Raw genomic sequence first — 15,314 nt, forward strand, 5'->3', positions numbered from 1 at the left:
CAGCTATCAGTGTGGACCCCAGAGATGGGCATGAGATGCTAAGGCTGCTGCTGCAGCTACCAAGAAGCCTGTATGCAAGCACAGTCCACACTTTCTCTCCCGGAAGCCTGTGCAGCTCACCACTGCCAGGGTCCCGTAATCCAGGGGCAACTTCCCTGGGAGAACACACAGCAGGGTCTCAGGCTGTTGCAACGTCATGTGGGCCTCTGCAGCCGCAGGCATGCCCTGCATTCCATATCCCTCCCTCCCCCAGCCTGAGTGAGGCAGAGCCCTCTAATCAACCACTCTTTAACCCGCTCCTATCTGGGCAACGAACAGATGCCACAGGGTAACCTACATGCAGAGGCAGGGCCAAATCCAAACCTGAACCCCAGGAGCTGTGCGAACAAAGAATAGAAAGGGAAATTCCTCTGTGCAGCCTCAGAAGCAGTGGATTAAATCTCCACAATCAACTCAATGTACCCTGCATCTGTGGAACACTGGAATAGAAAACAAATCATCCCAAAATTGAGGCAGTAGATTTTGGGAGCACATGTGGACTTGGAGTTTGCTGCCTGAGACTGACTAGTTTCTGATTTTTATGTTTATCTTAGTTTAGTTTCTAGCACTTGTTATCATTGATGGATTTGTTTATTACTTTGGTTGCTCCCTTCTTTATTTTTAAATTACATTTTTTTACTTTAATAATTTTTCAAATTTTTATTTTAATAACTTTATTATTTTATTTTATTTTATTTTTTCTTTCTTTTTTTTCTCCCTTATCTTCTGAGCCCCGTGGCTGACATGGTCTTGGTGTTTCAGCTGGGTGTCAGACCTGAGCCTCTGAGGTGGGAGAGCCTAGCTCAGGACATTGGACCACCAGAGACCTCCCAGCCCCATATAATATCAACCGGTGACAGCTCTCCCAGATATCTCTGCCTCAATGCTAAGACCCAGCTTCACTCAACGACCGCCAAGCTCCAGTGCTGGATACCCCATGCCAAACAACTAGCAAGACAGGAACACAACTGTACCCATTGGCAGAGAGGCTGTCTAATATCATAATAAGTTCACAGTCAACCCAACACACCACCGGACGAGGTCCCGACCACCAGAAAGACAAGATCCAGCCTCATCCACCAGAACACAGGCACCAGTCCCCTCCACCAGGAAGCCTACAAAACCAACTGAACCAACCTTACCCACTGGGGGCAGACACCAAAAACAACAGGGACTACGAACATGCAGGCTGCGAAAAGGAGACCACAAACACAGTAAGTTAAGCAAAATGAGAAGGTAGAGAAATATGCAGCAGATGAAGGAGCAAAGTAAAAACCAACCTAACCAAATGAATGAAGAGGAAATAGGCAGTCTACCTGAAAAAGAATTCAGAATAATGATAGTAAAGATGATCGAAAATCTTGAAAATACAATGGAGAAAATACAAGAAATGTTTAACAAGGACCTAGAAGAACTAAAGAGCAAACAAACAATGATGAACAACACAAAAAATGAAATTAAAAATTATCTGGAAGCATTCAATAGCAGAATAATTGAGGCAGAATAAAGGATAAATGACCCAGAAGATAAAATCGTGCAAATAATTACAGCAGAGAAGAATAAAGTAAAAAGAGTGAAAAGAATTGAGGATAGTCTCAGAGACCTCAGGGACAACATCAAATGCACCAACAGTCGAATTATAAGGGTCGCAAAAGAAGAGAAAAAGAAAGGGACTGAGAAAATATCTTAAGAGATTAGAGTTGAAAACTTCCCTAACATGGGAAAGGAAATAGTCAAGTCCGAAAAGTGCAGAGAGTCCCATACAGGATAAATCCAAGGAGAAAAACACCGAAACACATATTAATCAAACTTTCAAACATTAAATACAAAGAAAAAATATTAAAAGCATCAAGGGAAAAGCAATAAATAACATACAAGGGAATGCCCATAAGGTTAAAAGCTGATCTTTCAGCAGAAACTCTGCAAGCCAAAAGGGGGTGGCAGGACATATTTAAAGTGATGAAAGGGAAAAACAACCAAGATTACTCTATGCAGCAAGGATCTCATTCATATCCGACAGAGAAATTAAAACCTTTACAGACAAGCAAAAGCTAAGAGAATTCAGCACCACCACACCAGCTTTACAACAAATGCTGAAGGAACTTCTCTAGGCAGGAAACACAAGAGAAGGAAAAGACTTACAAAAACAAACCCAAAACAATTAAGAAAATGGTAATAGGAACACACATATCAATAATTACCTTAAATGCAAATGGATTAAATACTCCAACCAAAAGACATAGACTGGCTGAATGGATACAAAAACAAGACCCGTATATATGCTGTCTACAAGAGACCCACTTAACCTTTGGATACATACAGATTGAGTGTGAGGGGATGGAAAAAGATATGACATGCAAACAGAAATGAAATGAAAGCTGGAGTAGCAATTCTCACTTCAGAAAAAAAGACTTTAAAATAAAGACTATTACAGGAGACAAAGAAGAACACTACATACTGATCAAGGAATCAATCCAAGAAGAAGATATAACAATTGTAAATATTTATGCACCCAACATAGGGGCACCTCAATACATAAGGCAAATGCTAACATCCATAAAAGGGGAAGATGACAGTAACACAATCATAGTAGGGGACTTTAACATCCCGCTTTCACCAATAGACAGATCATCCAAAATGAAAATAAATAAGGAAACACAAGCTTTAAATGATACATTAAACAAGATGGACTTAATTGACATTTAGAGGACATTCCATCCAAAAACAACAGAATAAACTTTTTTCTCAAGTGCTCATGGAACATTCTCCAGGATCATATCTTGGGTCACAAATCAAGCCTTGGTAAATTTAAGAAAATTGAAATCGTATCAAGTATCTTTTCCAACCACAACGTTATGAGACTAGATATCAATTACAGGAAAAAAAAACTGTAAAAAAGTGCAAACACCTGGAGGCTAAACAATACACTACTAATTAACATAGAGATCACTGAAGAAATCAAAGAGGAAATCAAAAAATACCTAGAAACAAATGACAGTGAAAACATGACTGCCCAAAACCTATGGGATGCAGCAGAGTAGTTCAAAGATAGAAGTTTATAGCAATACAATCATACCTCAAGAAACAAGAAACATCTCAAATAAACAACCTAACCTTACACCTAAAGCAATTAGGGAAAGAAGAACAAAAAACCCCAAAGTTAGCAGAAGGAATGAAATCATAAAGATCAAATCAGAAAAAAATGAAAAAGAAATGAAGGAAACAATAGCAAAGATCAATAAAACAAAAAGCTGGTTCTTTGAGAAGATAAAGAATATTGTTAAACCATTAGCCAGACTCATCAAGAATAAAAGGGAGAGGACTGAAATCAACAGAATTAGAAATGAAAAAGGAGAAGTAACAACTGATACTGCAGAAATACAAAGGATGATGAGAGATTACTACAAGCAACTATATGCCACTAAAATGGACAACTAGGAAGAAATGGACAAATTCTTAGAAAAGCACAACCTTCCAATACTGAACCAGGTAGAAATAGAAAATATAAACAGACCAATCACAAGCAGTGAAATTGAAACTCTGATTAAAAATCTTCCAAGAAACAAAAGCCCAGGAATGGATGGCTTCACAGGCAAATTCTATCAAACATTTAGAGAAGAGCTAACAACTGTGTACAGAACAATTTTTTAAACACACTTTGGACTGTTTTCCTTTTACAGTTGAAGAAACTGAGAGGAAGAAAGTTTAAAAGATTCGTTCAGGTTCTCATAGCAAGCTAACTTTTCTTGTGTCCCCTATCTACTACACTTTCCACTCTCCTATTGGCTTCCTCTTCAAGCATCTGCTCACTTATTTTCTACCAAGTATTTGATAAGTTCTAATGAAAGAGACTACAAAATTTTCACCCACTCTATGAAATATGGATTCATATCCGTAGGCCTCTTCTTTTATCCTTGTATATGGATATCAACCAATTAATCAACCTGCTTTCTTTATGTTGCTTATTACCTTAGTCCTCACTAAATTACATCAATATTTTCCACATAACAAAAATGTCATAATTAAATTAGATTTTTAACATTTTGGTCCAGTGTAGCCCATGCTGATGCAATACCAAATCATGAATTAAAATATAATTACAAGAAACATCTAAATTTTAGCAACTCCTTCAGTTTTAGGTCAGTTCCTTTTACTTCTGTTAAAGTCAAGTAAAATTCAAGATAAATCAGTTTATTAAACTCCCTCCTACAATATACCATATTAGTAAACACATTAAAATCTATCCTTCTACATAGTTAACTAGAATATGACTCACCAAATGATTGCATTCTTTAATTCTAGATCATAGAATTTTGAGTGACTTTCTGTTTTCTTCTTAACACTTACTAGTACTTCTTGAATTTTTTAAAAAGGAAATTATTTTGAAAAACTAACAGCCTCATAACTCTTAAAAATGTTCAAGGCCTCTAGAAAGAAAAATATTTATTTTATATCACAACTGGTTGGTCTGATATCAGCCTAAAGAATGGATACTGAAAAAATAAGATATAATGCAGTGTAATAGAGATTGCATAAACTTTACATTCTCAAGAAGAATTGGCTTCAAATCCTGGCTTAATATAATATTCAACATGCTACTTAATTTCCCCATCTTCACCGTTTCATGTACACCCCCACCTCAGTCCAACCTCACAGTACAAGCCAACAGAATCCACTCCCCATTATGAAAGCTCAGTACATCTCACCCTGCATCTTGGCAGAACTGTTCCAGTCACAGAATCACTCACTACTAGTTTACTGTGAAGTTAAACCTTATACCTCAAGAGGACCATCCCTGCTGGCACTGAGCAATGATTCAGGGGGAAAGTTAAAGTTAGGTCAGGAAATACCAACTGATGCTAAAAATAACTTATGTTGCTTAGGCATTAATCAGAAACAATAAGGAAAAGCCTGCCCTTTACTTCTTTTCCTCTTTCTCACCAAGCTCTCCATTGCTACTCATTTAAATCTGGTTTTACCGATTTAAGAACAGTTGTTGCAGGATCACACACTGTAAATTGTATCAGTGGACTCACCTAGTGTTGGGTTGGCTCATGCGCCCACCTCTTTGGGAACAGCCACCAAATCACATAATGTGGGCTCTCATTTAGCAAAACATCTGGTATGTTTAGAATGGCTTCTAGCGAAGATGCATCCTGTCCATTATCATCTTTGTGTAATAGAAGAAGAAACAGGCACTGCATCAGAACGTTATTAACTTGCCTAAATTGCTCCCATGTGTTCTGAGATGGAACTGAACTAAACTGAACTCTCTATTCCTCATTAACATAGTCAACTCCCCATTAACAACCATGTTGCAAGGTTGGGCAGAAAGAGGAAGCAGAGAAAGAATGGTAATTACAGAGAGGTTGTTTTTTCCTTTCTTTCTACAGATTACTAGAACATTCAAAGAGTCAAATTTAAGAAAACAGTTCATCAAAGTTCATGTTGTCAGACTGAGGTGAGTGGAACTACAACAAAAAATATCTATAAGCATAGATACAGCTTGGTGCATTTGATTTTGTTCACACCATAGATAATGAATGAGACGTTCACACAATGTGTTGCAATATTATGAAAATAGTATCATGGACAGTTTAAAAACCAATGCCAAAAACCAAAACATGTCACATACGGTCTACTTACTAATGTAAATAACCATATTACTTCAGTTCTTGGTGGGAAAAGGAGGAAAGGGTAGAGAGAGAGTTGGGTGAAGGTACAGCAACAGGGTTATTCTATTATGTAACTCCAGGAGATAACTATTCACAATGCAGTCTATGTAGCAAACAATGCCTTGTGGAGATGTGCAATGGTGTAGTCCTGGGCACGATTGGAACACTAAACCAACACCAAAAGTGGCTTTTTGTGTTTTGTCTGCCTGGAATGCTATAATATAAAGGATGCTGTGGCCAAATACAGACGTGTGTGCTATGAATTAATAATAGGAGAAGTAACAGCACACAAGCTAGTTATTTGCCATTCTTACCTTAGTTGAATATGGACTTATCTTTGTGATGTAATGTGATATCCCTACCAACTAAAATAGCCACCCTTACTGACCCTACCATAAATGTCTCAAATGTCTATATTGTTCAATCCTTCAAATAATATACAAAAGCTCTTCAGAAGGGAGAGAAATTATACTAATTCTTTCTCAAATACTAATACCACAAGAAAATTAATTTTCTTATTATCGGAAGAGTCACCTAGTTAAGTACCCAGGAGCATAGAGCTCTGGTCAGTTAAGTTTTGCTAAGGAGTTCAAGAAGTAAGAAGAATCCATAGGAAGAACATTTTCCAAAATGCATTTCAGTCAGTTCAGTGCACATTCACCTTAGTACTTCCTTGAGAAATTCTCTGTACCAGCCACTAGCTTGCAATACTTGTAGGACTGAATCTGCAATTTTTTCTCCTTTTGTTCACTTCCCACTTACTTCTCACTTCACTGCAGTCTGGCTTCTGACCTCACCACAAAATGGTAACTGCTCTTGCCAAATTCAGCAATGACATCTGAATCACAAACTCCAAAGAAATATCAGTCCTCTTCTTGGACCTCTCAACAGTATTTAACACTGTTGAGTTTTCAATCCTTTTTGAAATAGTACCATCCCTTCGTTTCTATGACCCTACACACCCCTGATTTTCCTTTTATCTCTCAAGTTATTCCTTCTCAATTTTGTTAGTTCTTATTCTTTCTTTTCCTCAAATGTTGTCAGACTGTGCTGTAAGCCTCTCATCTTCTCAGTTCACACTGAAGCTCCTTTTAGGGGCTTCATTGCCCCTATATGCTAATTATTATCAAAGTTGTATCTCTGGGCTAGTCCTCACTTCTCATCTCGAGATGTGAATATACACAGCCATCTACTTGATATCATCATATGGCTATCTTGGACAACGCAACTTTAATAAGTCCAGACCAGAACCTATCATTTCTCCCCCACCAAATATGTTACTCTTCTAGTATTGCCTACCTCTGTCAACGGTGTCACCTTCAACCCAGATGCTCAAGAAAGAAATATGAGTTATCTCTAAATTCCTATCTCTCCCTCAGCCCACACATCCAACCATCTTACCTTCACAATTCTATTTCTTAATTATGTTTAAGATCCATAACTTCAAACACACTACTGTCAACCATCTCTCTCCTTGTCTATGAACAGCCTCCTAATGAGTCTCCTTTCCTGCAGTCTTGCTCCACTCCACATTCTACACAGCAACCAGAAAGATGTTTTTGAAATGAAACGCTAAACATAGTATTTGCTTAAAGTTCTTCTAACCACCATTCCTTACCCTTATGATATGTCAAATATCATATATAAATAAACATGTATAATATATGTGCATCAAAGATATATGTATTCTTGATATATATATGTCTCCTTATATATATATATATATATATATATATATATATATATATATTTATATAAAGTTTACTAAACCTTCCTATATAGGGTTTTCTCCTACCATCTCTATTTCTGGGGTAGTCTTTTACTACTCTCTACTTTGTTCTTTACTCGCAAGTCCCACTAGACTGTTTTCAGTTCTTCACTCTCTCTAACCTCAAGATCTTCTTATGTAAGCTATTCCCTCTGTCTGAAATACACATACACACACACACACCACTTTTTTTCCCTTCCCCTTCTGTTTTAAAATATACTGTATCAATAGAAAATTTGAGGTACAGTAAGGCCAACTAATCAGGAGATGATGACTTTTGAAAAGAGTTTGTTACTCACAGTTCCCAAGAGGAAGGTACATGACCCTTTGATAGAGTTGATATGAAGATCAAATAAATGAAGTATAAAACACAGTCCTGTTTGAGTATCTATTTACATGTTTATTATTCACTAAAGATACCTCTTCTCTGAATTGCATATTCATCTTTTCTGGGTTTTTTCTATGATTTGTCTTTTACTTATTGATTTGCAGGAGTTCTGTGTCTATAGGAGGTACCAAACATTTGTTACTTTGAGTTGCAAATACATTCTCCGTGTCTATAGCATTATTTTAACACTTTGTATATGCATCTTTTGTTGTAGAAAATCAGTTGTAAAATGTCTTACTTAAGAAATCCTTTCTCCTCTTGTATATAAAGAAAATCTCCCGTATTTGACTATAAATTTTAAATTTTTGGTGTTCCTATTCAAGTGCTTTGTTTGTGTGTGACATGAGGAAGATTTTTGATTTTTTACATAACTTATTTTCCTTCAGATTTGTGATACCACTTCTATAGAATATTGTTTACATATGTCTATGAGTCTGTTTCTGGATCCCTATTATACTTAATAATAGGAATTCTGTTCCTTCCAATTAAGCTTAGTAATTATGTCATTCAAATAAAACCTAGCACTATGGATTTGCCTATTTCTCCTTGTTCAATATATTTTGAGCACATATTATCAAGCATCTATATGTTTAGAATTATTATATCTGTCTCATGAACTATTTCTTTTAGCAAGGTATTAATCCTTTTTATCACTAATTAATGTCTTTCAATCATAAAATCTCTTATATCTGATACTATTATGCTACACTGACTTTCTTATGGTTCTTTTTCAACATACCTTATCTTCATTTTCAACATTCATATATCCTTACAGGTTAGATTATTCTCCTAAAACAAGAAGACAGCTAGATTACATTTTCAAATGCATTCTGACCATCTCTGCCTTTAACTAGAGAGTTTAGTCAGTTTCAATTTATTGTGATGACAGTTACATTTGGATTTATTTCCTCCATATCATCTTATATTCTTCATCCTGGTTTTTCTAATGCTTTTTTCTACTATCTTGCCTTCTCTTGTATGATTGTATTTTCTTCATTTTCTTTTTTTCCATTTACTAACTTACAAGTTCTACATTCCATTTATCTTATTTTAGTGATTATTCTTAAAAAGTCTTACAAACAAGGAGAGTTGGTTTAATCCACTACCCTTCTTCCAAATATACAGGAAACTTGGAACTGTTATTCACGTATTACTGTTTTAGTTCCACCTTATTTGTAACACCTGCAAATAAGTCACTGTAATTATACTGTCAATGTCATTTTACTTATTTTTTTAAGTAAACATCTTATTTTGGAATAATTTTCAGTTTACAGAAAGGTTCCAAAGACAGTACAGAACGTTTCTACATACACTTCACCTAGCTTCCCCTAATGTTAACATCTTACATAACTATGGTACATTTGTCAACACTAAGAGATTAACACTGGTACATTATTAGACTCTGATTTACTTCGTTTTCACCAGTTCTTCCACTAACGTCCTTTTTTTCCATTTCAGGATCCAACCCAATATACCACATTACATATAGGGTGTTTCTTTTTTTAAACATCTTTATTGCAGTATAATTGCTTTACAATGGTGTGTTAGTTTCTGCTGCATGACAAAGCAAATCAGCTATAGGCATACATATATCCCCATATCTCCTCCCTCTTGTGTCTCCCTCCCACCCCTCTAGCTGGTCACAAAGCACAAAGGTGATCTCCCTGTTTTATGCAGCTGCTTCCCACTAGCTATCTATTTTACATTTGGTAGTGTATATAGGTCAATGTTACTCTCTCACTTCATTCCAGCTTCCCCTTCCCCTTCCCATGTCCTCAAGTCCATTCTCTGTGTCTTTATTCCTGTCCTGGCCCTAGGTTCTTCAGAACCTTTGTGGGTTTTTTGTTGTTGTTGTTGTTTTTAGATTCCATATATATGTGTTAGCATACAGTATTTGTTTTCCTCTTTCTGACTTACTTCACTCTGTATGACAGACTGGCTCCATCCACCTCACTACAAATAACCCAATTTTGTTTGCTTTTAGGGCTGAGTAATATTCCATTGTACATATGTGCCACATCTTCTTTATCCATTCATCTGTCGATAGACACTTAGCTTGCTTCCATGTCCTGGCTATTGTAAGTAGTGCTGCAATGAACACTGTGGTACATGGCACTTTTTGAATTATGGTTTTCTCAGGGTATATGCCCAGTAGTGGGATTACTGGGTCACATGGTAGTTCTATTTTTACTTTTTTAAGGAACTTCCATACTGTTCTCCACAGTGGCTGCATCAACTTACATTACCAACAGATCAAGAATGTTCCCTTTTCTCCACACCCTCTCCACTATTTATTGTTTATAAACGTTTTGATTATACCATTCTGACCAGTGTGAGGTGATACCTCATTGTAGTTTTGATTTGCATTTCTCTAATGATTAGTGTTGTTGAGCATCTTTTCATGTATTTGTTGGTAATCTATATATCTTCTTTGGAGAAATGTCTATTTAGGTCTTCTGCCCATTTTTGGATTAGGTTGTCTGTTTTTTTGACATTGAGCTGCATGAGCTGCTTGTATATTTTGGAGATTAATCCTTTGTCAGATGCTTCATTTTCAAATATCTTCTCCCATTCTGAGGGTTGTCTTTTCATCTCCTTTATGGTTTCCTTAATAGTCTGGCCTTACATTTAGGTCTTTAATCCATTTTGAGTTTATTTTTGTGTATGGTGTTAGGAAGTGTTCTAATTTCATTCCTTTACATGTAGCTGTCCAGTTTTCCCAGCACCACCTATTGAAGAGGCTGTCTTTTCTCCATTGCATATTTTTCCTCCTTTATCAAAAACAAGGTGACCTTATGTGCGTGGGTTTATCTCTGGGCTTTCTATCCTGCTCCACTGATCTATATTTCTGGTTTTGTCCAGTACCATACTGTAGTATTGTATGATTGATTACGGTAGCTTTGCAGTATAGTATGAAGTCTAGGAGACTCATTCCTCCAGCTCCGTTTTTCTTTCTAAAGATTGCTTTGGCGATTCGGGGTCTTTTGTGTTTCCATACAAATTGTGAAATTTTTTGTTGTAGTTCTGTGAAGAATGCCATTGGTAGTGATAGGGATTGCACTGAATCTGTAGATTGCATTGGGTAGTATAGTCATTTTCACAATGTTGATTATTCCAATCCAAGAACATGGTATATCTCTCCATCTATTTATATCATCCTTCTTTCATCAGTGTCTTAGTAGTTTTCTGCATAAGATCTTTTGTCTCCTTGTCCAGGTTTATTCCTAGGTATTTTATTCTTTTTGTTGCAATGGTAAATGGGAGTGTTTCCTTAATTTCTCTTTCAGATATTTCATCAGTGTATAGGAATGCAAGAGATTTCTGTGCATTACTTTTTTAAACTGCTACTCTACCAAATTCATTGATTAGCTCTAGTAGTTTTCTGGTAGCATCTTTAGGATTCTCTATGTATAGTATCATGTCATCTGCAGACGGTGACAATTTTACTTCTTCTTATCCGATTTGGATTCCTTTTCTTTTTCTTCTCTGATTGCTGTGGCTAAAACTTCCAAAACTATGTTGAATAACAGTGGTGAGAGTGGGCAACCTTGTCTTTTTCCTGATCTTAGAGGAAATGGTTTCAGTTTTTCACCATTGACAACGATGCTGATGTGGGTTTGTCCAATATGGCCTTTATTATGTTGAGGTAAGTTCCCTCTATGCCCACTTTCTGGAGAGTTTTTATCATAAATAGGTGTTGAATTTTGCCAAAAGCTTTATCTGCATATATTGAGATTATCATATGGCTTATATCCTTCAATTTGTTAATATGGCGTACCATATTGATTTGCATATATTTAAGAATCCTTGCATTCCTGGGATAAACCCCACTTGATCATGGTGTATGATCCATTTAATGTGCTGTTGGATTCTGTTTGCTAGTATTTTGTTGAGGATTTTTGCATATAATGTTCATCAGAGATACTGGCCTGGAACTTTCTTTTTTTGGGACATCTTTGTCTGGTTTTGGTATCAGGGTGATGGTGGCCTCATAGAATGAGTTTGGGAATGTTCCTCCCTCTGCTATAATTTGAAGGGTTTGAGAAGGATAGGTGTTAGCTCTTCTCTAAATGTTTGATAGAATTTGCCTGTGAAGCCATCCATTCCTGGGCTTTTGTTTCTTGGAAGATTTTTAATCAGAGTTTCAATTTCACTGCTTGTGATTGGTCTGTTTATATTTTCTATTTCTACCTGGTTCAGTATTGGAAGGTTGTGCTTTTCTAAGAATTTGTCCATTTCTTCCTAGTTGTCCATTTTAGTGGCATATAGTTGCTTGTAGTAATCTCTCATCATCCTTTGTATTTCTGCAGTATCAGTTGTTACTTCTCCTTTTTCATTTCTAATTCTGTTGATTTCAGTCCTCTCCCTTTTATTCTTGATGAGTCTGGCTAATGGTTTAACAATATTCTTTATCTTCTCAAAGAACCAGCTTTTTGTTTTATTGATCTTTGCTATTGTTTCCTTCATTTCTTTTTCATTTTTTTCTGATTTGATCTTTATGATTTCATTCCTTCTGCTAACTTTGGGGTTTTTTGTTCTTCTTTCCCTAATTGCTTTAGGTGTAAGGTTAGGTTGTTTATTTGAGATGTTTCTTGTTTCTTGAGGTATGATTGTATTGCTATAAACTTCTATCTTTGAACTACTCTGCTGCATCCCATAGGTTTTGGGCAGTCATGTTTTCACTGTCATTTGTTTCTAGGTATTTTTTGATTTCCTCTTTGATTTCTTCAGTGATCTCTATGTTAATTAGTAGTGTATTGTTTAGCCTCCAGGTGTTTGCACTTTTTTACAGTTTTTTTTCCTGTAATTGATATCTAGTCTCATAACGTTGTGGTTGGAAAAGATACTTGATACGATTTCAATTTTCTTAAATTTACCAAGGCTTGATTTGTGACCCAAGATATGATCCTGGAGAATGTTCCATGAGCACTTGAGAAAAAAGTTTATTCTGTTGTTTTTGGATGGAATGTCCTCTAAATGTCAATTAAGTCCATCTTGTTTAATGTATCATTTAAAGCTTGTGTTTCCTTATTTATTTTCATTTTGGATGATCTGTCTATTGGTGAAAGCGGGATGTTAAAGTCCCCTACTATGATTGTGTTACTGTCATCTTCCCCTTTTATGGATGTTAGCATTTGCCTTATGTATTGAGGTGCCCCTATGTTGGGTGCATAAATATTTACAATTGTTATATCTTCTTCTTGGATTGATTCCTTGATCAGTATGTAGTGTTCTTCTTTGTCTCCTGTAATAGTCTTTATTTTAAAGTCTTTTTTTTCTGAAGTGAGAATTGCTACTCCAGCTTTCATTTCATTTCTGTTTGCATGTCATATCTTTTTCCATCCCCTCACACTCAATCTGTATGTATCCAAAGGTTAAGTGGGTCTCTTGTAGACAGCATATATACGGGTCTTGTTTTTGTATCCATTCAGCCAGTCTATGTCTTTTGGTTGGAGTATTTAATCCATTTGCATTTAAGGTAATTATTGATATGTATGTTCCTATTACCATTTTCTTAATTGTTTTGGGTTTGTTTTTGTAAGTCTTTTCCTTCTCTTGTGTTTCCTGCCTAGAGAAGTTCCTTCAGCATTTGTTGTAAAGCTGGTGTGGTGGTGCTGAATTCTCTTAGCTTTTGCTTGTCTGTAAAGGTTTTAATTTCTCTGTCGGATATGAATGAGATCCTTGCTGCATAGAGTAATCTTGGTTGTTTTTCCCTTTCATCACTTTAAATATGTCCTGCCACCCCCTTTTGGCTTGCAGAGTTTCTGCTGAAAGATCAGCTTTTAACCTTATGGGGATTCCCTTGTATGTTACTTATTGCTTTTCCCTTGCTGCCTTTAATATTTTTTCTTTGTATTTAATTTTTGAAAGTTTGATTAATATGTGTTTCAGGGTGTTTCTCCTTGGATTTATCCTGTATGGAACTCTCTGCACTTCCTGTACTTGATTGACTATTTCCTTTCCCATGTTAGGGAAGTTTTTGTCTATAATCGCTTCAAATATTTTCTGAAACCCTTTCTTTTTCTCTTCTTCTTCTGTGACCCCTATAATTTGAATGTTAGTGTGTTTAATGTTGTCCCAGAGGTCTCTGAGACCTTCCTCAATTCTTTTTATTCTTTTTTTTAAAATTTTGCTCTGCAGCAGTTATTTCCACTATTTTATCTTCCAGGTCACTTATCCATTCTTCTGCTTCAGTTATTGTGCTATTGATTCCTTCTAGAGTATATTTAATTTCAGTAGTTGTGTTGTTCATCACTGCTTGCTTACCCCTTAGTTCTTCTAGATCCTTATTAAATGTTTCTTGTATTTTCTCCATTCTGTTTCCAAGATTTTGGATCATCTTTACTATCATTACTCTGAATTCTTTTTGAGGTAGGTTGCCTATTTCTTCTTCATTTATTTGTTCTATAGGTTTTTACCTTGTTCCTTCATCTGTAACATATTTTTTTGTCATTTTTTTTTTGATGGGTGGTGCTGTTTTCCTGTTTTTCTAGTTGTTTGGTCTCAGACCTCCAGCACTGGAGTTTGCAGGCAGTTGGATATAGCTGGGTCTTGGTGCTGAGATGAGGAACTCTTGGAGATCTCTGATTAATATTCCCTGCGGTCTGAGGTTCTCTGTTAGTCCAGAGGTTTGGACTTGGAGCTACCACTACAGGAGCTTGGGCCTGATCTCTGGCCTGCAAACCAAGTTCCCACAAGCTTTGTGGCACAGTAAAAAAATAAAAAAAATTTTTAAAGCGAGAAAAAAGAAAAAAAGGAGCAGTACAATATCAAAAAATAAAAAACAAAATAAAATTAGAAAGATAAAAAATATAGTAGGAAAAATAAAACTATAATGGAAACAACTTCAACAATGTAAAATAAGACCACAACAGAAAAAAGGAAACAAAAAGTGGGTGGGGGAAGCAAGCCAGAAGGAGAGAACAATAACAAAAGGTAAAGAATTAGATAAAGTTTAAAAATAAAACATTTATTAGGAAAAATAAAAATATGAAAGAATCAACAACAATGAATCAACAAGGTAAAACAGAACCCCAATCTAAAAGAGGAAAAAAGAAAAAAGCCTTGGCTATGGGAGCGGAGTTTAGGTGGGGTGGAACTTAGGCAGAGGCGGGTTTCAGTGTGGGGCAGGACCTAGGCGGGTGGGGGGGTGACGTTTGTTTGTGGGGTGGGGCCTAGGATCAGGACCCACGTAGCTGGAAAAAGTCCTGGGGGCAGGGCCTAGGCAGGGCAAAATTCAAGCATGGGAGCACAGGGGTTCTCTGCTTAGAAGCTGTGTGGAAGGGGAGAAGCAGCATGTGGAAAGGAAGGCCTCCAGAGTGTGGGGCTCCGAAGTTCAGAGGTAGGCCCCTGGGTGAGGGTGTCTGGGTGGGGTTTAGGCCCAGTGCGTTGGAGAGGGTCTCAGATGGGGTCTCCGAGTGCAGAGGTGGGGCCCTGGATGGGG

The 15,314-nt window shown here is 36.5% G+C and overlaps 1 protein-coding gene across 1 annotated transcript in view; it reads left to right on the top strand.

Moving 5' to 3' along the window:
- The window catches only part of TMPRSS11D (transmembrane serine protease 11D), a 55,923-nt gene that overhangs the window by 23,437 nt on the left and 17,172 nt on the right, over nt 1–15,314 (top strand). Inside the window, exon 4 of the mRNA XM_067036245.1 lies at nt 5,433–5,500. Within this exon, the coding sequence (XP_066892346.1) occupies nt 5,433–5,500 (68 nt within the window). The remainder of the gene's footprint in view (nt 1–5,432; nt 5,501–15,314) is intronic.

This window comes from Kogia breviceps, chromosome 6 (assembly GCF_026419965.1).
Source record: "Kogia breviceps isolate mKogBre1 chromosome 6, mKogBre1 haplotype 1, whole genome shotgun sequence".
Classification (NCBI taxonomy): Eukaryota; Metazoa; Chordata; class Mammalia; order Artiodactyla; family Physeteridae; genus Kogia; species Kogia breviceps.